This window comes from Balearica regulorum, chromosome 1 (genome assembly GCF_011004875.1).
Source record: "Balearica regulorum gibbericeps isolate bBalReg1 chromosome 1, bBalReg1.pri, whole genome shotgun sequence".
Lineage (NCBI taxonomy): Eukaryota > Metazoa > Chordata > Aves > Gruiformes > Gruidae > Balearica > Balearica regulorum.
The window spans coordinates 195963375-195986873 of NC_046184.1; the positions used below are offsets into that span (position 1 = coordinate 195963375).

General features: G+C 45.6%; 2 protein-coding genes across 10 annotated transcripts in view; one reads left to right on the top strand and one right to left on the bottom strand.

Moving 5' to 3' along the window:
* PAN3 (poly(A) specific ribonuclease subunit PAN3) overlaps positions 1 to 6562 on the bottom strand; it is an 82057-nt gene extending 75495 nt beyond the window's left edge. For 5 of the 8 annotated variants that reach the window (XM_075742106.1, XM_075742101.1, XM_075742104.1 and 2 more), the window contains exons 1-2: positions 5863 to 6562; positions 90 to 230 (exon numbers count right to left, since the gene is read on the bottom strand). In XM_075742106.1, the coding sequence (XP_075598221.1) occupies positions 90 to 230; positions 5863 to 6295 (574 nt within the window). In that variant the 5' untranslated portion in view covers positions 6296 to 6562. The remainder of the gene's footprint in view (positions 1 to 89; positions 231 to 5862) is intronic. The other 3 variants (XM_075742107.1, XM_075742105.1, XM_075742103.1) reach the window with 1 other exon arrangement.
* Positions 6563 to 10853: 4291 nt separating this feature from the next.
* FLT3 (fms related receptor tyrosine kinase 3) overlaps positions 10854 to 23499 on the top strand; it is a 48052-nt gene continuing 35406 nt past the window's right edge. For both annotated transcript variants that reach the window (XM_075742097.1, XM_075742098.1), the window contains exon 1: positions 10854 to 14525. In XM_075742097.1, coding sequence (XP_075598212.1) covers positions 14471 to 14525 — 55 coding nt within the window. In that variant the 5' untranslated portion in view covers positions 10854 to 14470. The remainder of the gene's footprint in view (positions 14526 to 23499) is intronic.

A 23499-nucleotide genomic window follows, 5' to 3' on the forward strand; every position in this document is an offset into this window, starting at 1 on the left:
CAGCTGCCTCATGACCAAGATATTTTTTTCTGCTTTTCAGGTTCTACAGAAGTGCTTCTGCCTCTGTTTATCACCCCACCCTCACTTACCATTTGTCCATTTTTCCCGCAGCAGTCTAAATTTGCTTCTAGGTGGTTCCTTACACATGGAACTCTTTCTGAGCTGGTCCCCAAGGTCACTATTTTCTGGGCATTCAAATCCTTCCTGAAGGCCCACTCCTACAGTGATACCTACAAAAAATCAGTTATCTAATGCTAGATAAAAGCTAAATGGGGATGCTCTGTATCTTAAAAAACATTATCAAAACTTCAAATTATTAAGATATAGCATATAGAATTTGCTCACAACTGTCCCCCCCCACACACACTCCTTTTTATCTTTGCCTTTGAAGTAGAAAAACAATTACAACAGTAATAATGCTTTCTTTACATTCTTCAATACCCAACACAGGGTGGGTACTACCAGAAACAAATAATTACCAGTACTCCCCAGGTATCTGTAATTCCTGTGGAATATTTGGACTTTGAATGATTTCCCATACAACAAGAAAAACCCAAGTATATAAACAATCAGTTTCAAAGCCAATTAATAGTGTATTTAAGTTTCATATGCTAAAACCACCCCTCAAAATCCCATATAACTTTGCAGATTGAGAAATTTTTCCTTCCCTCCTTTCTTTTTTCTTAGCCTCCCCCAATAATTTTCCTTCCCATTTCAATTCCACATGAAACACATGAAAGCAAAAAGAAAATCCATGCCTATAATTTCCCAATTTCTGGAGCTGACATGTGAGACAAAGTGATTAAGTGAAATCAGTAATTTTCATTTTCTCCCATGCATCTCTAACTGGTTATTGTTTTTACTCTTCAATTCTCAATTGTCTCTAACCATCTCCAAATGTCTCTTCAATTCTCGGAATTGGCTCCCCATTCCTTAAAAATATTCAGAGCAAAACATGAAAATTGTATCATCTATCAAGTCCTGGAAAAGGCATCAGGAAAATCTGAAGGGAAAACACCTCTCAAAAGAAAACTGAGGTATACAACATCACTTGCAAAAAGTGCAAACAGGTTTGGAAAAAGAATTCTCAACCTTTACTATAATACCTATTTTCTGTATACAAGTGAAGAAGAAAGAAACCCAGGGGAAAGGGACCAGTATGTAACATACTGCAACTATACTTCTATTTAAAAGTTTGAGATAACTGTCTGTTTCTAAATACTTCATGCTGTAAATACTGAAATGCTACCAAAGATAAGAAAAATCCACATTTAGAATAATCCTGACCATTGTTTCATTGCATTACAAAGTGTAATCCAACAGATTACCTTTAGTATCTGTTTTGCTGAGTAGCTTATCTTTCCATTTTTTCTATATACCCACTGCTTCATTTTGTTTAAAGAAGAATGGACTGGTAAAGACTTAAACACCTTTTAAAAAGGAGAAAATATACAAGTTTATAGGTCTTTCCACTCTAAGCCTAGCGTATTTATGGATTTCACAAAACCTAAGCTGTAATGCTCACTAAGCTAACCACCAAGCGATTGCATACAGAGTTGCAACAGCAGTGGCTGCTATCCACTGCTGCTATGACCGGCCGGATAACGTGCAGGTGGCAGGCTGAGAAAACAGCCATAATGCTTTTAAGAGGCTAACTTAACTCAACACAACCCAAGCCTTGATGCCCCTTTTCACCTTCTCACCGATGGGGAACAAAGCCTATTCCCAAACAGGCTTTCTCAGCAGCCCTTGAAAAAGACGGAGAGCGAGGCCGCTTAGGGAAGTATCACGGGCAACTCGCAGAAACGCAGGCCTGTATTTCGACTACAGATTTCCTAGGAGGACTTTGAGAAAGGCTTTCTGGTAAAGAACCAGATGCAAAAGCCTCTCGCGGAGGGGGTGAGCTGACCTGGGGCAGCAGCAGCAGCAGCACTGGTGCCGTGGCCAGCTCCTCCGCCGGCGGCTCCGCGGACAGCAGCGCCCACCCACCGCTGCTGCTGCTGCTGCTGCCGCCGGGTCCGGAGCACCCGGAGCTCCCAGCTCTGCGCCTCTCAGTTTTGGTCGTATTTATAGGAATCAAAGGTAAGATGAAAGAGTGAGCTCTGTGTATCGTATACTTTATGGCAAAAAGCAGGGTGGAAGTTAGCAAATGTTTAGAGCCATATATATTAATAGATAGGAGCTGAGATAATGGGAGGTCTAAATGCAAAAGAATATTACATCTGTTGAAATACCTGAAAGCTAATAAATAAAATTGCAGTTGTCCGTGCAACTTTAATTTGTCCAAGTTATGTATAGACATGTCCACGATGACATTTTTCTCTAGACCTCCCTCACACGGTGTCAAGAAGGGCCAGTACCCTCGGAAGGAGCCGGCAGCATGCAGGAAAGGAAACTGCCCATTTGCTTCTTACAGAAGTTGGAAAGTGCCAGACAGAACAGAGAGCAGATTTTTTTCATGCTAATATGCCCCCTACTCATCTTTCCCTGGGCTATTGCTTAAAATCCTATTAATTAATTGTATCTTTTCCACTGAATGCCAAGCAACAGTAATTTCTCCACCTCTGCTCCTACAGCCTTCTCAGGTTGGGTACTGCTGCCACTGGGCTGACACATGGGACATACATCTATTAGAAAAGCACCACATGCAGATTTTGGCAGCTAACAAATCTGGGGGAAACTTTTCTCTATTTTTTTTTGTTCCCCTTCTTTTTGGTCACAGAGGTCCTATGTGAAAAGGATATTAAAAAAAAAATCAAACTTCAGAGAGGTAACACCAACTACATTTCTTATTTTGTTGACAGTCAGCTGACCACCTTACATACGGCAGGTGAACCACACAGAAGGCTGAGCACTCACAGCTTCGGGTGAAGAAGCAGGAATGGTGCTTTGAACACGTGCTCCAAAAATCCAGTAGTTTAGGAGTGGGGGGCAGCAGTGTTAGCTTCTGGGAGCAGGCAGAGCTTATCAACGTGGTCAGTCTCATTCCCCAAGAACATCAAAAGCCACATAGTCAGGCCAAAGCCACATTTAGCCCACCACCTCATCTCTGACACTGAACAGCAGCAGATACATGGACAAAAGCATAAGCATGATGCAAGGATAAAACAGGATTTCCCAGCAGGTTCTCTGCCATATGTAGGGGAAGATGAGTCTGATCCAGAGATGATTTTTTTTTTGCATTTAATAATCTCAGGCAGAGTTTTCTTCCAAGAATATCTGATCACTTTTGGAATCCCTGTCAGATGTTAGTATCCAAAACATCTATGGCACAGAATAGCTTAACCGCACATCGTGTAAGAAACTACTCCTGGTTAGCTCTGAGGATGTCACCTGCTCATTCCACTTCATACCCTCACACTGAAATACTTCTACACTGGAGTGTTTCTTGTATTTTTCATTGTTCATCATCTTATCACTCAAAGTTCTTATCACCTATGTTGTAAAATAAGTTGGTATTTGGGGAGCCTTTGTGATTACCACAGAAAAACCTATAAGTAAATTAATAATCCTGTACTCAAAGCAGGATTAGAGTAACATGCATGTTAGAATGAGGCACTGACCCACTTTTAACAATAAATAGGACTACACAGTTAATTAGTCAATGAGCATTATCTGTTCTGTGCACTGAATGAGGCTGGGGTCCAGTGAGGAAGGAAGAAGAGAAGGTGGCATCCACAGCCACATAACTGAAGACTACCAAGTACTTTTGAATTAGGGAAGACAGCTGGTGAGACTGTACAGGCAGGTGATTTTTGGCAATTCCCAATTTCATGTTCTTAACCTCAGAACTTTATTATTTAATATAGCTTTGTGTACTACTTCCTGCATCCATAGAAATAAAACTTTCATTCCATGCACTTGGAATTCACACTGCTGATACCACAGGTCATCAGCAAGGTAAGGATTTTAGATATTAGCTTGTCAGTGCCCACACAGATCAACTCCAGATTTTAAAAAACTATTTTCCTTATTTGTTTCACAAATGTATACCAAGGCAAGGAAGCTTACAAGTGGGACTGGGCCCACTCCCTGGCTCTTAGACTTCGGTTTCTCTCTCCTTCCTTTCCTTACTCTTTTTTCCTAGTTAGTGTCCTTCCTACAAGTTCTTCTTCTACCAGTCCAAGCTTTTGCCTCCTGTAACTTCAGGTGAGGTGGTTTTCCCAGCAGGTAATCACCAGAGCATGTTTGTTCATTCTTGGTGCCCTCACTCCTCACGAGTGCAACTGCAGAGAGTTCTACGTAGTAGTTTTAAACCACTGACACATTCAATAGAAGCAAGTTTGTCAAATAATTTAACTGCTCAGCAACATAAATCTCTGAGCACACACAGATTCTGAGAGTTTTTTCTTAGATTTAGGGTTTGGGCAAATTTTGGAACTCTTTGTTACAAGAGCCACCTTCATACAGGAGCTTTTACTCCCAAGTCAAATTACGTATACTCTCTCTAAGCCTGAATCCACTAATTTAATAATTAGTGACTTCCTTTTGCATAGGGAAAAAGTACATTTCATGCCTATCTCTGTCCAAAAGAAAAAATGAACAAAGATTGACTTATCGCTGCTGAATCTTTCCAAGATATTTCTACCTGTAAAAATAAAAATGAAAGGCAAGAAAGACTTCAGCTTGGACAACTGAAGTTTGACAAAGTGGTCACAATCTGAAAACGGTGTCTTTTAATAGAAAGCATTAAACAATTTTATATTATAGGCTCCTCCTGGAAGGATAGACATGACAGTGCTGTGTTAGCGTAAGACGCTGACAAGCTACCAACTACAGAGATAATACCGTTCAGTGGCGCAAGCTCACCACACCTGGCAAAATAGCAGTTGCAAGTTCCTGAAACACACATCAAGCACTAAAAAGCTATATACAGGATGTTCAGCATGGTTGCATCTTAATTTCAGGAAAAAAATTGGTTGTGACCATTTAGTAGTAGAGTCATTGAATGTAAACAAATGCCAGATTTATGACAGAAATCAATAATGCAACCAAGCTTAATATATTCATTTAAAGGGGCACAACTTTTCTGAAAGAGCATCTTTTCTTAGCTGCCAAGTGCTGCTTTACCTACAGACAGAATGGCTATTAAAAATCAGTTTGCTGCAAGCACCATCTAACTATTGGACCACACATTAGGAGGATGCTTAACCGACCAGCAACACCAACACCGCTCTGCATGGCATACAGGCAATCTGAACTCTCACCATCTGAGAAGGGGCTGCGTATGAAGGCTGAAGAAGCCTTGGGGGTAAAAAAAATTTGAAACAATTTCTCCTATATATAGTTATTTATAATTTTGTTAATGTAATATTTCAGGTGGAACGTTTAAAACTTCCAAGAGCTGAAGCTCAGCATAGGTTGTTTGAGGAGCCCATCCGAGGGTACTGCTCCGGAGAGCGCTGCCTCCCTGCTCCCACCCTCCTCCCAGCCTGACTTTAGGCAGGGAGGTTCAGTGAACCCGCACCCAGCCTAGCGCTGAAGTGACCGACGGGCAGCTGCCCGGGTGCCCCCCAAAGCCAGCCTGGAGGGAGCCCCGTCCCACACACACCTGCCCGCTCCTTCCCCATCAGTAACGGCCGGGTCCCTCCGGTAGCTCGGGGCGGCCGGGACAGCCCCGACCCGCCCGGCCGGGACCACCACGGAGCCCAGCACCAGCCGAACCCGGGGGCAAGGCAACGGAGCGGGGAGGTCGAGAAGGTGGCCCGGGGACCCCCGCCGCCACCATGACTGTTGTTATTTGTTTCCGGTAGCACCACAGCGTGTCGGGGAGCAGGAACAACGCGCCGCCCGTCCCCCGCCGCCCCCCTCCCGGCAGCGCCCCCGCCCCACCCCACCCCCGGGCCGCCCCGCCGCACTCACTCGCCAGCCGCGGGCCATCCAGCCCCCCGCCGCCGCCGCCGCCTCCGCCGCCGCCTCCCGCCCCCAGCTCGGCTTTCTTAGGCCCCACCACCGCCGCCGCCGCCGGGCCCGGGCTGGCCCCGTGCGGCGGGTAACCAGGCCCGGCGGTAGCGGCCGGCGGGATGCCGAGCGGGAGCCCGCCGAGGGGGGCGGCGGGCCCCGGGCCGGCGGGGGCGGCGCCGGGCTCCTCATGCAGGAACTGGCACTCCTCGCCGTAGAAGCAGGTCTTGTCCTTGGCGTAGTAACGGCAGAACTTCAGCTTCACGGCGCCGCCGCCACAGCCGGCCCCCGCCCCGCCGGCCGCCGGCCCCGCCACGCCGACCCCCGCCGGCGGCGGCGGGGGGGGCCCCACCACCGGCGACGGCGACGAGCAGGGCAGGCCGCTGCTGTTCATGGCAACCGCCCCGCCGCCGCCGCCGGGGTCGGCACCATGGGGAAGGAGGGCGGGAGGGAGGGGGCGGGGAGGGGGAAGGGGCGCGGGAACCGCCGTCACCCCGGGCTCCGGCTCCGGAAGGGGGAGGAGGGGGCGACTCCGCGCCTCTTAAAGGGGCCGCGCGGCCCGCGGCGGGGGCGGCGGCGCCTCCTCCTCAGTGGTCCCGGCGCTCGGGGTTGTTTATGCCATTTTCCTCTTCCTGAGCGGCCGCACGGGCGCGCCTGCGCTGGCGCGGGGCATACTGGGTAGCGCCGCCGGGCCTGGGCCCGGGATTGGGGTTGGGGTTCAGGTTGAGGTTGAGGAGGGGGCGTCGGCCGCTGCGGGTGGGACCGGTCGGTCAGAAGAGCGGCAGGCGGGAGCCGCGGAGCCTCAGAGCTTCAGGTGGTCCGGTGGGGCGAGGAGGTCGGGGGTCGGCGCGGAACCAGCCGACCGTCTGCCCGCCTTGGCTGGGTTCGCACGGGCGGGCGTTAACCGTCCGGCGCGGCGGCAGCCACCCCTTCGACGGAGCGCGGTCTGCAGGCGTTAACGCCCGTTGCGCAGGGGCAGACGGCGGGTGCAGGTAACCCCCTGCCTCCCGCTCCTGCCCGCGGGCCGGGACAAGGCCGAGCCCAAGGCCGGGGCCGCTCGGGTGCCGTGCTCTCGGCCCGGTTCCCTTGCCTTTTCCCCCTCGCGGGGTGGAGGTCGAAGTACCTGCGGTCTTAGCAGGATCTCAGCCGATTCCTCCCCCAAAAAAGCCATGTATCTTCCTGGTGAAAAACACAGGGCAGCCCGTTTGCTTTTCCCTGCCTGCTGGCATAACGGGAATGCAGCCTGAGGGATTCTCCCTCTCCAGGAGTCGAAAAGGCGGGCAGACTGCATTCAAGGGGGTGTTTGAAGTGTTTTCCCCTGAGCGTGGATAATTTTGTTATGTGAATGTTCAGTGACTCACTTGCAAAGCTACTCAGGATTTATTTTTTATTTATTTTTCCTCAATCAAATTGTTGGCATAGCTTGTGGTGCAATTGCTGAAATAATGTATATATAGTGGAAAAAACATCATATGTTAAAGTGCACTTGACAATATTTTGGTGAGAAAAACATTTACTGTAGAATTAAGATTAGGTTTTGTCTATCATAGGCTTCTCTCTTACTAAAAATGAAAAGAAAATCACGGCCTGCCTCCAAGATGCTTTGACAGTTTGTGCAAAAAGAAATTTAAAAAAATAGTGAGCTTTTAAATGTCACATTGGAACAAATCAAAGTCTTTCTTCCTCAGATAAAGTCTTTAAAAACTTGAAGTAAGCGTGTCTTAGGCTGCAATATCAAGATCATAATTTTTGCAGTCAGAAGCATGGCTTTGCTGAGCCAATGAACCAGCTGAGGAAAAAGAAGGTGGTTGCTCTGCAAAAAAAGGTTGAACAAAACTAGAGAAGCGCAAGGCTACAAGAGTCAAGGCTCCAGTTCTAGCCTGGTATCCAAAGAAAACAAGATGAGGGTATCGTCTGGAGAGGGACTGTTTACAAGGGCACGTCATGATAGGACAGGGGGTAATGACTTTAAACTGGAAGAAGGTAAATGTAGATTAGATGTCAGAAAGAAATTCCTCCCTGTCAGGGTGGTGAGGCACTGGCACAGGTTGCCCAGAGAGGTTGTGGATGCCCCCTCCCTGGAAGTGTTCAAGGCCAGGTTGGATGGGCCTTTGGGCAATGTGGTCTAGTGGAGGGTGTCCCTGCCCATGGCAGGGGGGTTGGAACTAGATGATCTTTGAGGTCCCTTCCAACCCAAACCATCCTGTGATTCCCCAACAATTTTCAGCCTTTTGCTTCCTTTCAGCTGTATGGCAGAGAGCTCACAACTTCTGTGTTCCTATAAGTTTAGAAAAGTAGGCAAAAGGGTGGAAAGACCCTGTTGGTTTCTCCATTAAAATCTCTGGGTAGGAGCTCAGACAAACCACAGCAGGTTCCATGGGAAGAGAGTCCTCATAAACACCTCAACCGTGGGAAATGTTTCCGTTCCAACTTGTGCCATCTCAGACAACCAAAATCACTTTGCTTTACCGCACAGATCAGAGGCGGTCCCGGCTGCTTTAGCTGAGGTGCCCATGGTGTTACTTAGTTGTGTATCACTTCGCCTTCTGGCATTAGTGGTATGCCTCTGAGGAGTGAAAGCAAGGACTTCTTGCACTGTGAGCTGTTGCAGCTACATGCAGGTGCCCATGGGTAACAATTCCCTCAGCTGCTGAAGTGGGGAAAGGGAGAGCCTGGGAGTGCATTGTTTTCTCTCCCTTTATCCTGCTCATCTGTGCCCTGGGAAGATGCGAGCGCAGGGCAGAGGTCTTAGGCAAATGGGACCTTTGGGGTGCCTGGGTTCATAGAGGGGAATGGGAGATAGAAGATGTCGTGTTGAGGTAACACCAAGTGTTGGGGAAGAGAGGAACCCAATATCACCTTCTGCTGAAGCCTGGTTATCAGCAGTCTGTTTATCACCCCTCGTTCCAGGTATGATGTCCCCTAGAAAAACATCCCTCCAGAGAGGTCAGACTGAGTGGACAAGTTATATATGTGTGTGAGGAGGTTGGAAGGGGCCACAGAGAAAGGTTAATAGAGAAGAAAAATCTCAGCTTTCACCCAGAGCTTTCCCAAGCTCTGCAGATCTTTTATCCAGAGCTTTAGTATTGCAGATTTAATGGTATCAAGTTATCTTATAAGAGATTTCATGATACACATAGGGTAATACCTTTTCTGGGTAAACTGGTTGAACATGAAATGAATTCTTCCAAGCAAAGACTTCAATTGTGTAGCCACTCCCATCGCTGAAGTGTATTCTAACCTGTGTTTTCAACCTTGTGAATCTGCTTTTCCCACAGCTCTTTTGCTGATCCATGCATATGTCTAATGTTACATATACACAGTGAGGTTAGGAACAAGGACACAAATGGGCTTGTGTATACACGCCCCTGATTTTTTCTGTCTGCATGCTTTTGAAAACATTCCCACTGGATGCGGGAAGAGCTGAGATAGCGGACTGGGCAGTAGCGCGTGATCCTGCCAGCCAGAGTGCCCAGATACCATTGAGACGTGCGGTACAGTGCCAAGAGTGTTTGGGTTGTCCCCCGCCTAAGTCGATGTAAGTGCTGTACCTGAGCCACTGAGCATCAAACTGCTGGGAAGCATCCCTCATCTTTTCTACGTTCTCTTGGCCAGCAGAGCAGAGCCAATAATGGGAAGAGGCTCAGGATGGCATGAGCCTCTTTTTGTGGCTCTGGCAAACTCTCACCGTTCCTGTCTCTTCAGTTCTAACTGTATATAAGGATTTGGCCTGAAGGCTGACCTGCAGCTACGGAGTGTCCATATGGGAGCCTGACACTTTCTCATTAATCATAAGCATGTGTTCCTTTCCAGAATTTTATTTTTATTGCCTATTCCTGCTGGTCAGCCAAAGCGCTGAGCAGTCCTGCCAGCCATTTGCTATCTGCTTGAACTTGCTCCACTGCCTCGTGCAGTGCACGGAGATGTACTGGGCATTCCTGCTGAGCAGTGATTGATGATGTTTTGGTTTTTTGGTTAGGTTTTTGTTTTGGTTTGGTTTTTTTTCACAAAACTAGGTCCCCTGTTAATTGGAGCTGGCACCTGTATGGAGAGCGTTTGCCGTTCCCCTCCTGGATGCATACCCAGATTGACTTTGCATGAGATCTAGGGAGTAAGACAAAGGAAAAACAGATAGATACCCCTGGGTCTTGTCCCACTTTGTAGTCAAGTCATAACTGTGGTGTGCTTTTTGGCCCAGAAATGGGGAAATACTCCTGTATGCATGCATGCTGCCATAGCCAAGTGACAGAGTTTTTATGAGCTTGGAGAGAAAGGCAGAACCAAACATTATGAGATGAAAAATGAGGGCTGGGGGGAGAAAAAAGGAAATCCTTGAGAAGGAAAGCTCTGCCAAGAGCTCTTTTCTCCAGCTAAATCAGGTCGCAAGTGCCAAATATCTCTCCCCTAACATTTGAACCAGTATTGAGAGTGACAGTTTCTCTTTGTATCGACCCAAAATTAACATGTTTAGTAAATCACGTGGAAACAGATCCCAAAGTGCAGGCTGGCATCAGAGAATGCGAATGAATAACAATACTTTTTGAGAGATAGAGTTATTGTAGCTGTGATTTTTTTCTTGCATAGGCAAGGCAAGTTTTGTAGGTAGGAATCTTGTTCAACCAACCAAGTAGTTGGAAAAAGCAATGCCTGAACACTGTTTTTTTCAACAGTACCAGTTGGTCTATTAAGAGATATTATCTCTACTTACAAAACTGGCCTTGCCTAATATTACTAAAACAGATCAAAGTAAGTGCTTCTAAAAAAATTTTCACATAATCTGAATTTAACCTTTAAAGTCTATCATTATAGTATATCATTAAGAAAAAAAAGTTAGCAAGATTTACAAAAATATCTGTGATCAGAGTCCACAATCAGACAAGAATTTAGCATTTGTTCATTTATTTTTGAAGGAAGAGTAACAAAGCCTGATAGTTCAGGATATACACCAACTGCTGTCTGAAGTCTAAGGGAAATTGCTGCTCTTGAGATTATTGCACAGAATTAGGGGGGGTTTAATCTTCCTCTGAAGTGTTTGAATGACTAATATGGCAGCCAGGATATTGGCTTGAATGGACCAACCTGCTGCGGCAATGCCCGTGGGTCCCTAACTAGGCGATTGTGTTGTAACAATTGATCCTAACAGGATCTGGAAGAAACCAGGTGTTGCTCCTAACCAGACTCCCATTCACATGCAAAAATAAATTCATTCTGACTTGGTGAAGTTTTGAATTCAGATCAAGTAGCAAGTCAGGAGTTGACCCTGAAGTGCTCCTGCTAACACCTACGTTAATAATGCATGGAGGGAGGTCTAGCCTTAGGCTGGAGTTCCTATTAGTACAAGCACTAAAATATATGTCTAGTTTCACTGTGCTGGTAATACAGTCATATGGTTTAGCTTGAGAGTTTCTTCGCATGTGGCTACTCCCACTGGAGCTGGCTTTATCTGTCTGTTGCAGTGAAGCGCAACTGTGATGTGACATAACTCGGATAAAATACTTAGTAACAGAAACCACTCTCCCATGGTGGAAAAAACCCTACTTAGTCAGAAGAATGCTTTACTGTTATATACATGTGTATGACACATTTGTTGAACCCTCTCCACCCCCAGTCCAGCATCTGTAGGGATAAGTTAATATGCCAGATTTTATAAATTTATTTTGGCTTCATCCAGTAGATATGAACTGTCCTAGCTGATGGCATCTTTCACAGAAGCTTTTAAGCTGAAAACCCCACATGTACATTAAGACTTCTGATACCAGATCAGCTGAATCACCAGGGACAGAGAGGTCATAGAATCGCAGAATGGTTTGGGTTGGAAGGGACCTCAAAGATCATCTAGTTCCAACCCCCCTGCCATGGGCAGGGACACCCTCCACTAGACCAGGTTGCCCAAAGCCCCATCCAACCTGGCCTTGAACACTTCCAGGGAGGGGGCATCAACAGCTTCTCTGGGCAACCTGTTCCAGTGCCTCACCACCCTCACAGGGAAGAACTTTTTTCTTACATGTAATCTAAATCTACCTTCTTTCAGTTTAAAGTAATTTTCATGATTAAGACAGCTAATGTTAGTTTTTCCATGTCTGAACCACAAAAAGGCAAAATATCTTTAATGAAATCCCAGCAGCTTCCAGTGCTGAACGCATCAGGTGGAAGAGAGCAAAGCGCTTTGCTCACTTGCCAATTTTAAATCAAAGGACTCAAAGGAGAAGCATCCACTCTTTTAGTATATACGTGTGTTTGGACAGGGCATTGCCATGCCACCTGACTGCCCACGAGCAGTGACTGGGGTAGATTTCTGGTAGTTTCATACCAGAAGCACAAACTGGCTGCACCCTGGTTTCTGGGGACAAAACTTGTATGTAGGTGTGGTTTTGAAAGCGATACAAGAAAGTACAAGAAAGACATGGACTTAGTGGAGTGAGTCCAGTGAAGAGCCACGAATATGATGAGGGATTGAGGATTCTGACATATGAGGAGGGGGTGAAAGGGCTGGGACGGTTCAGCCTGGAGAATAAAAGGCTTGGGGGGATCTTATCAATGTGTAGAAATACCTGATGGAGGAGCCAGACTCCTTCCTGTGGCACCCAGTGACAGGACCAGAGGCAATGGGCACAAACTGCAACACAAGAGATGCCCTCTCAACATCAGGAAACGCTTTTTTACTGCAAGAGCACTGAATAGGTTGCCTGAAGAAGTTGTGGGCTCTCCATCCTCGGAGATACTTAAAACCCTACTGGATGTGCTCTGGGGCATCCTGTGCTAGCTGAGCGTGCTTTGAGCACGGGGCGATATCCAGAGGTGTCTTCCAACCTCATCCATGCTGGGACTTGTACCAGTGAGGGCTGTGGAGAAAAAAAGGCAACCTGCCAGCCAGGAAAGCTTGTTGCCAGCATGACATTTCCCTGTTCGCAATGATTTCTCCAAGGCCTGTGGAATCCTACACTTCCTTACCCAGTTTTTGCATCCTTGCAAATATGTACCTCCCTAGTTTTCATACCATTTCAGCTCCTTCCTTTGCACTGCATCCCATACAAACTTGTCCTCGGCACCAGAGTACAATGCTGTTGCTTCAGTCTGGATTTCTAAGGCAGTCTTGTGAGAGATCATGCGCTCGTCTTTGCTAACAATGCTGGCCTCAGTGCCGTTTCCTCCACTGCCCCTGCAATTACCTTTGGGACATTTTCTGTGGCTTCTTTTACCTGTGATATGTCTGTGTAGTTCTGGTCCACCTACGTTTTTATATAACCTTCCCTAATGCAAAATCAGCTATTTATCAGTAAAAAATAAAAAAAAAATCTAGATATCATCTCTGGCAGGTTTCTGAGAACGCCATACTGACATTGAATGTATTTGCTTAGGGATTCTTTTTATCCAGGTTCTGTACAAGTGCAGAATGGATGCTTAGTCCCTAGCAAGTAAAAATATAACAACTGAATGAATAATGTAATAAAATTTAATTTTTTATACAAAATATAACAGCTGAATTAATAATAAAAATCCCCCAGCATATTCTGGGGGATCCTGGGGGAGATACTCCAGTTTATTCCTTAGAACTGGATCCACTTTCTGCCTGGGGGCTGCGATGCACGGCTGTGGAAGCCAGGGAGATCTGCCTGCCACTCTGCGATGTCCTGTCCTGGTACAAACCAGTGGGCCTCGCTGGGGCGAGCAACTTCAGCCATGGCCGGGCTTAGTTCCACCCTTTACACCCCAGCAAGCAGGAGGCAGTGAGGAGGCCGGAGCCACGCTCTGAGGAAGGTGGCGAGCGGGGCCAGGCTGAGGGCAGAGGCACTGTGTCCCTAGAGGCTCACGTCGGAAGGCCTTTTTAATCCCCTAGGCAAGTCATCTGCAAAACCACTTCAGAGCAGCTGTAGCTCGGTTTGAACCTTCCTGCGGACGGTTCTAGTTCCCTGTTCCCCCGGTGTAAACACAGCCCCGTGCCACAAACCCACTCCCCATCCGGGTGGCAGCTCCCCGGGCTCTCAGAGGTGACTGCAGCAAGTCCTCTGTCACCAGCAGACCCAGCGCGGGAAACCTCCCTTGGCCCACAGATGTGGCAGGGTATTCCCATGGCACCGCGCAAAATTTGTTTGGATTTTTTTTTTTTTTTTTTTGAGCTCTTTAGCTTGTCAGCAGCGCTTGCTCTTGCCCTCATCGATACTCAGAGAAATTATGCAGACTGCCAGCGCATGAAAGCAGAAACTATAACTGCTTCAAAAATAAGAATTGAGGTGAGACAGCAAAAAGTCAGCTGCACCAAATTTACCCAAGAAAATATGTTTTTGTAGAAGTGTGAGTGCAGGGCTAAAGAACCAGACTGAGCAGCTGGAGCGGAGGCAGCTGCTTGGCTTGGTGGAGGCATCCTCCGACAAAAGGAAGACGCTCCCCGACCCCCAGAGAGGCCCTCTTCTCCTCATCACGCACACGTTTCCTTCAGACTCAGGTCTCGAGAGCCCTCGCTTTTGAAGAAGTGGTTTCTCTGTGGGCAGTGACGTGCGCCCTTAAGGCAACCACCTGCGTGGCTCGGTTTCACTTGCTGGGGCCAGGGGACTGCAGGGCATCACCAGCCATGGCAGAGGGCTGGCCCCGCGGTCGCCCCGCTGGCAGCCCGTTTCAGCTGGCAGGTAGGGTCTTCTTGCGCCTCTCCTCGAACCCTTTCCTCTCCATTTCCCAGTCTCTCACTGCATCCCTTCACATCTTTCTTTCTCCTTTGACTTCTTATCCATTCAATTTCTCCCACATCTTTTATTTTCTGTCCCACCTTTCTTCTCTCTTCTGGGGATGCTCTTCTCCCTCCCATCACCCTAGTCTCTTCCAAGCCAGCCTGGCTTTTGTTCTCACTGCACCTGACTCATGCTCAAGGCAAAAAGGATTTAAATATACTGATTTTTTGTTTTCTTTTTCCTGATATAAATATGTTTCCTGATGTGAACGCTAGCTTGACCTGATCACTTTAAATAACGTATCTGCAATTTCCTAGGTAAATAATCTGTGAATCATATACGTTGGTAGAGTGAAATATAACGATGCTTCTGTATCTTAGCAGGCTTTGTTATTGTTGTTCAATGATCTAAATAGAAGGCGGCATGATATTAATGTCTAGAAAGTGCCTTTGTTTTGTTGGAGTGACGAGTTTTGGATTTTAAATCTTGTTTTCCTCTACTGAAAATCACCCCAACATTTAACTGTTAAGAGAAAAGGAAATAACATTTGCTTCCATATCAAATGCCTGAAACTATTTTTCTCTAGAGCTAAAATAAATGGCTTGCTCCTATCAAACATGATCTAGCTGATTCAAAACCCAGGACTGAATCAAAAAGAGAGTGTGTTTTTTCCTGATTGTCGCAGTTCTGATGCATTCCTGGGAAAGTTATTTAAAAATCTGCGGTCCATTTTCAGCTCCATATACAGGGATAGTAATATTTGCTTCAAAGAACAATTGTTAGATATTATTCATTCATGGTTGAAAGTCTACGTGAGCTATTTGAAGAGAAGGTGGAGTAAAAATGAAAATGAGTATTTTATGATCTACTGCTTTGCATGACTGCTGATACTACTACTAAGCAAACCCTCTCAAAGAGGCATTTCTGTGTTTTTCTTCTTGACTGAGCTTTGCTCGTCTTGCAGGCTGCATAACTCAGTAAATCAAAATGATTAGCATCTAGGATGTGATGGTGCCCAAAAGCCCCTGCAACGTATAGACTTCACCGCAGCTACAAAACAGTGTCTGCAGAGAGAGAGCAAAAGGTAGGGGAGCCCCAAGGTGTGATTATCCTCCTGGAGGACTGGTGTTCTTTCTGTTGAGGTATTATTTAGTCAAGGCGAGGTATATAGGGAGGCAGTGTTACTTCTTGTAAGGTCAGCTGATGTAGGGGGAAAAAAAGCAAATGCTCTCAGACATACAAACCAGCTAGGATTTGAAGGATCAGAGGCATAACTGACAGCAGAAATCCTGAGCATCTCTCTCTAGCAGATCACTCTTTAAAAGCAATTTCAATGTAAAAAATGTTAAGTGATTAAAGAATTATATGTAATTTCTTAAAAATGCATGTGTTCCCTTTAAGAATCTATTGTCTAGAGATAAGACCTAGTACTAAGTTGTGCGGACACACAGTATCCGTCTGATGAACCAGAATCATCAGAAACTGCAACACTTCACCAGCAAAGAAAAGCTAAACTGAAATTGCACCTAGAGGAGAACCTCCACAATATCTGTAGCCTTAAGGCACCAGCTCTGTCTTTAAATTATAGGCAAAAGTTGCAGGAAAGGAAAAGCATCTTGCCTGTGTTATTTGCTGAAATAAATGTTCCCCAGCAGCAAGGAATGTAATCCCAAGAACTTTAGAAAACGATATATACAATACAATATATATGTAAATATAGCTATATACATTAAAAGCACTATTCCAGTTCCTCATCTTCTTAACTTTTTCTGGTCATCCTATGCAAGAGCTTGTGGTTTAAGAGAACATTATCCAACATACAATTAGTCTTGCTGTAGTGGATGAGGGGGGAGGGTGGATAGGGCCCTGGGAACTGAAGCAGTAGTATAGTTTCATGTTTTACAAATTGGAGAATTTTGTAACGAACAGAGACTTTCGATGACCTTTCTCATCAGGGGAAGTTTTCCATTAACAACCACTCTTGCTCCCTTTTATTTTTGTTGCACCCTGTCTTACTAAGAGCTGTTCGTGGGGTTACCCGCAGCTTCAGGGCACCTGAGAGAAATGAAGCTGAGAGATGCTGACTGAGATCTCCCTGTGGCTGGCAAATGAGAGGAAATTTTATATGAGCAAGGACCGCAAACTCAGGCCCTAACAAGCTCTGGATTAGATTGTGGTGTGTCTGATTGCACAAAAACTATAGGACAATACGGTTGAAAAAACCCTCACAGAACACACAAGTGTCCATTACATTCCTGTGGCAGGGACCCAGGAAAATACAAGATGGGCCAGCACACTTCTGCTTTTTCAGGAAAACCCCAGAAATGCTTGGGACCCAGCCGTCTGCAGGATCTGTCCATCTCCCAGCAATACACCAGTTTCTCACTGACAAACCAGCTGACAAACATTCCAGAGCAAGTTCAGGCGCTGAGCCCTGCCACTGGCATGAAGGTGAAATCAATGAGCACCGCAGGGGGAATCAAGTTTGATCCTGACTACAGTCTATTTCCTGAAACATGCAAAAACCTGGGTGCAAGCCGGCTGTGAAAGCTGGATAAGGCCAGTACATGATCTGCTTACTCAGGGAAACTGGGAGCTGAGAAGCTGGTTTGGGGCATTGGGTTAAGCGTTCTGAAAATCTTCATAGAGATGTTCGCTGCGAAAGGCAGGGATGAAAAAGTCCAGCAAACAGCAGAGGGAATGAAATTGGAAAGTAAAACATTTACGAATTAAAAATGTGGAAAAGCAGGAGTGGATGACCGATGAAGGCAGAAAGTAATTTCAGTTTTTTTATAGTAACACTAGAAAAGGACAAGGACTGTTTAATCCCAGTGATCAAACACTTCTAAAAGGAAAATAGAGACCAAAAAAATCAGTCCAGAGCCCACAAACAGTGGCATTTCTCAAATGGGCAGGAAGCCCTTATTTCCCATATAGCTTAACCCTATTGCTGTTAATAGAAATACATTTAAGAAGATGCTGTAGGACTCTAAACTGAAACATGATGCAAAATGCTTCCTTAAGGAATCTGTAACCCTTCAAACAAAGATAATACCCTAAAAATTGCAGGTGTGTTTGAAGGATAGACTCTTCTTTCCTCCTCTATATTTAATGAGAAATAAGATGATAGCAAAGCTAGACAGATAGCTGGATAAACGTTGCGTGCCTATTTCTCATCCAAAGGAAGGAATGGCTCCCTAATTTTTCTCAGGTGCTTCCTTAAAAACTGCTGAGAACACTGAACAGGGTAAACAGACAGAAAAGCTAGCTTATCACCTGGATATTTAGCTCTGTTACTGTTGTAAAGGTGAGGCATTATTTACTCCTTTCTTTGTAGTCTAGGCTAAATTGTGTAGATAAGATTTCTAATGGATTTGAGAAGTGTTTTGTTGTTACATGCTCTTTAAGGAGTATGTTGGATTTTACATTTGTCCAACTGCTTGGGAATTGCAATTGTTTTTTAACCCTAACCTCATAATGATATAAATAAGAACAACTAGTATTTTTTTTTTATTTTGCCAAATTTGCTATGAAATACCAACTACCATTTTTATCAAATACCTTGCATTCATTTTTTCTTTTCATATTTTGTAGCAAAACCATTCTCTCTCACTCTCCTTCTTTCTGTCCATCCTTCCCCCATACACAGTTCAAGCTGCTTGTGTTCCCTCCTCACCCCCTTTTCCAGGAAATTAAGGACAATATACTAGAGTCAGTTGTGGAAATACTAGGATGAGAAGTAGTATCATTTCATTATCTGCCATCTTCTATTTTCATTTCTCTTTTGGGCAGATCTTCTTCTTGTTGATGAGGTGCCAGGAATCTCATACCGTTAACTTTAGGTACTTAAATAAAGTAGCCCTTGCTTGGCAAGAAGTTAGTAGTTCCACTGATGACAGTAGAAGTGCAAGAGTATGTCAGGTAATGAGACTGCAGTACTTAAACACAGAGCAGTTTAGAAAAAAAGAAAAAAAAAAAAGAGTTAAAGCAAGCTTACTAATATCATTGGATGAGACACATCAGTTTGCTTTGCTTCAGGGTTGTCTATCCAGCTTTTAAATAGCACAAACATGCCATCCCCATGAGCAAACATCCTCTAGAGGACAGTCAAGAACAAGGACAGCCCAGTGCCACTTTCTGATTAGTGAGAGACTTCCATGGTGTTATCATACCAGCGCTTCTTTACCCACAGAATTATCCCTTTGTTCGCAGAATTACAGAGGGCTTGAGGCGGGAAGAGACCTCTGGAGGTCATCTGGTCCAAACCAGTAGCTCAGTCAGGGCCACCTAGAACCCTGGTCCTCCCCAGGACCTTGTCCAGATGGCTTTTGAGGATGGACACCATGACCATTCTTGGCAACCTGTGCCAGTGCTCAGTCACCCACATGGTGAAAAAATTTGTGCTCATTGCTTCTAATCTTGTCATTGGGCACCATTGAAAAGAGCCTGGTTCCATCCTCTTTGCACCCTCCTTTCACATTTATAAGATCTCCCTGAGCCTTCTCTTCTCCCATCTTTCCCTTCCCTGTCCCATCTTTCTCAACCTTTCCTCACAGGAGAAATGCTCCAGTCCCTTAGTCATTTTTGTGGCCCTTCATTGGACTCTCTCCATTATGTCCATGTCTCTCTTGTACTAAGGAGCCCAGAACTGGACACAGCACTCCAGGTGTAGCCTCACCAGTGCTGAGCAGAGGGGAAGGACTTGGACCTGCTGGCAATATGCCTAATGCAGCTCAGGATACCATTGTTCACCACACTTAGTGGGCTGGAAAGCTCTGGGTGATGTGGGAGCCAAGAAAAAGCTCCCCTGAGAGGACAGAAGATGTGGGCAAGAAGCAGAAGAAGAACCAGCCACAATGTAGGTTCTTACTGAGGGAGGTTGCCATGGTAGCTGAGGTTCACTGCCTTTTCGGCCACTTTTCAGCCACTTCCCAAAAAGGGGTGTCCTCAGCAGTTCCAAAGATGTAAACTGGATCACAAGTGGCTGGAATGGCCCAAACTGTGGGCCAGGGATTTCAGCAAGCTCCCTGTGAGCACCAGCCCAAACAGAGAAGTCACCACAGGATCACAGTTCGGGGCACCTGTGGAGGGGCTGGCATTCATTCAGCTAGTCCCATGCAAAGCAGACAAAATGAATAATAGCAAGCAAAATAACAGTTCAGCTGCTTGAGCAGTGCCTTTATCTCGGACTCACAGGGAAGGTCAATGGAAAGTTAGTGAAATGAAAGGCAAACAAGGGTTTGAATATAACCTCGCAGTCCTTCCTCACCCAAGCCCAGGTAAACAAAAAACAGAAGAAGCAGGACAGAGAGATAAAATGGAGCTAAATGTCTTGCTTGCTTCAGCCTTCAGCATTTGCTTCATGCTAAAGAGATTTTTATTATTTTTTTTTTCAGATAAAACCATGAGTTACTGACATAAACTGAGAACTCAAAAAGGTGATTTCAAAGCAAGTCCATAAATTAAGGAACAACATGGTGCTAGGGCCAACTCGTATTTAGCGAAGAAGCCTGCAACAGCTAAAGGGGTTGGGCTGATCATAAATGTACACAATCCCTCACTAACAGCAACTCATTCCCAGAGGAACAGCAAGTCTCAGGTACTCAGGAGGGCACATGTATCATAGAATCACAGAATGGTTTGGGTTGGAAGGGACCTCAAAGATCATCTAGTTCCAACTCCCCTGCCATGGGCAGGGACACCCTCCACTAGACCAGGTTGCCCAAAGCCCCATCCAACCTGGCCTTGAACACTTCCAGGGAGGGGACATCCACAGCTTCTCTGGGCAACCTGTTCCAGTGCCTCACCACCCTCACAGGGAAGAATTTCTTCGTTATATCTGATCTAAATTTACCTTCCTTCAGCTTAAGACCATTACCCCTTGTCCTGTCACTCCATGCCCTTGTAAACAGTCCCTCTCCATCTTTCCTGTAGGCCCCTTCAGGTACTGGAAGGCCGCAATTAGATCTCCCCGGAGCCTTCTCTTCTCCAGGCTGAACAACCCCAACTCTCTCAGCCTGTCCTCATAGCAGAGGTGCTCCAACCCCCTGATCTACTTTGTGGCCTCCTCTGGACTTGCTCCAACAGCTCCATGTCTCTCCTGTACTGGGGCCCCCAGAGCGGGACGCAGTACTCCAGGTGGGGTCTCACGAGAGCAGAGTAGAGGGGCAGGATCACCTCCCTCGACCTGCTGGTCACACCTCTTTTGATGCAGCCCAGGACACGGTTGGCTTTCTGGGCTGCAAGTGCACACTGCCGGGTCATGTTGAGCTTCTCATCAACCAACAGTCCCAATATGATTAGAAAGTCTGAAAAATGATAGAAATATATAAATCAGTCAAACTGGATTGTTATTCGTCCTGGCTTAAATGAATGCTGAAATCACAATGTGAATCACAGATCATAATTTGAATATCAGTCTGCAATAAAGTAAATGGCAAAAGTAGTCAATAAAGTTGGATATGTAATAGTATCATGTGAAAAGCATGCCTTCACTTTGTGTCATCATTAACTTATTTTTACTACGTAAGGCACTGGAGCAAACATATCTGAAAGTAATCAGTAAAAAAACGGGTGTAACTCTGCTGACTCCGAGCTACCTGTTTTGTTGGAGAAGGTTTTGTTTGGTTCTGTAGCAGAGGAGTGTAAAATACATCTCCAGTGTGATACCTTATTTGAAATCTTCAGCCATCTCAATTATTATTTGTTAAAATCTGTACATAATTTATGGCTGCAATGAGCCATAGGCAGAGCTGCTGAGTGTCCTCCTCTAAGAAGAAAGGTATTAGCACTGAAAGGCATCATTTTATCCAAAAGATGAAGTTTGCTGAAATCTGTACCAAAAATATGTTAAGACATAACAAAACAGAGGATAAGTTCTTGGAAATGGTGGTCAAGTCATTAGGTATATTAAAAAAAATGTGGAAGAATAAATTTCTTGCAGCTGTTTTCATCTGGGATCTGAAAAGGGAGAGTTGAGGAAAAGATGAGGAAAATTACAAATACAGAAAACTAATTTGTGTGCAGTCTTCCCTGTTGCATGCGGTAAACGATGGAGTAGGCAGGTCTTGGCAGCAATGTTCCTGATGCAGATTGAGCAAACTTCTCTTTTTCTCATACGTTGAAAGGAGATCTTGTGGATTCAGACATAGATTAAATTTGGAAGGAGTAGGGAAGCAAACTTCTTAGGCAGAGGCAGTGTAGTTTTACTACAGAAGCTGACATAAAGTAAGTAAGTTATGAGGTGGCAGAACCCTTTGCTGGCACTTGCACTGGACGAATTAGAAATGGTCATTCGCTGCCACACTAAGTTTGGGTTTAATATCTCTTCAGAAGAAGCACTTTTGAGACCACTGTATAAATAGGGGCACAACCTACTTGAACGTATTGTGCTGAGTAGGAAGTTTTTACTGTATATCCATGAGTTGTTTTGGTGCAAAAATACTTTTTTTTTTCTTTTTTTTTTCTTTCCCAAAAAAACCGAATAGAACTGGGTCAGAATCCTACCTGAGCCATGCAAGGATAGCCATGGGATCTCCCCAGAAAGGGTCAGTATTTTTAAGCTTTTTGTCTTTTAATAGAAAATCAGAAAATATTTGCTAGAGACCCCGTGGAAGAATAGAAGAAACAAAATCAATCATCGATGATTTAATGTATGAAAAAAATTCCAAGGATTTTTGTTTGTTTGTTTCACGTTTCATTTCCTAAGAATAAAAAAATCCCTCGGGGCAGCTCCTTCGCAAGCGAACAGGAGCCAAACTGGTCGAGTTAGTTACCGGCCGGGAAAATACCCCCGGCACTTCAAAGGGCCGAATGTGTATTCAGCGCTGCCTCTGTTGTCTAACGCCCGCTCCGCAGGTAGCACCGAGCCGCGGCCGCCCGCGGGCAGGGGGCGGAGCTGCGCGGGGTTCCGCGGGGTTCCGCGGGGCTGCGCGGAGCGGCAGCGCCCCCTGGCGGCCGCCCTCTGCCCCCCCCGGCGGTGCGTTGGTGTTGGCAGCTCTCGGTCACCGCGCACGGCAGAAAAGCCCCGGGAAGGAGTAACGTGTAATGGCCAATAGCCTGGACGGGTTCGGGTGGTAAAAGCGGGGGGGGGGGGGGGGGGGGGAGCGGATCCGGGTGGAAAAATAATCCGGGTGGAGGTTGCAGGCATTGGTAACAAGACTGGCAGGTGAGAGTAGCATTCCAGAACACTGTATAATATCAGTGTTCTTTCTCATTAATTTTTTTTTCTCACTACACAGAGCCTAATTAAGCATTTTCCAAAACCTCACGGCCTCCCCTACTCCACTCCTCACTGCTTTCCTGCTCAGTGATTCAAGTCTAGAGATTCTTAGTTCCCTTCCACTAAACCCTCCTGAAGAGCTACCACACTCTATAAGCTTTTTTTTTTTTTTCCCATCTCAAATCTCAGTCATGCTTGAACATGATTGTAAATAATTAAATCAGTTCATGTGATGTTTGTTGTAATTAACTGGTAAGACCAGATAAATGACTGGTCTTGACCTAGACGTACCCCATCCAGTGTTACAACAACTAGTGACAATTAGTGTGAGCTGCAACAGAGGCAGCTTGTCACCCACCTTGCTTGTTAAACCTTGTTCTAACACGGATATTATTCTGCAACACGGAGCAACACTTCTGGCCCCATCATCATGTGAGAATGAATTCACAGGTTGCATTTTTATTTTTTTTTTGGAAGCGGGGAGTTATTTAAGCTGAAAGGGTGAAGACACTGAAGAAGGAAGGTGTGCTAAGAGATGAGGAAGGAGAAAAGTTAAGTTTGATGGGAGAGAAATAAGATACGGGTAAAAGATAGAAATTCATTTAAAATCAGTACTTTCTACCTATCCTGCCTCCCTCTGATTTTTATCATATTTGTATTGAGTAAAATTCTCACTTCTGGATCCACTGCTTGGAGAAAAAGGCAGCGACATGC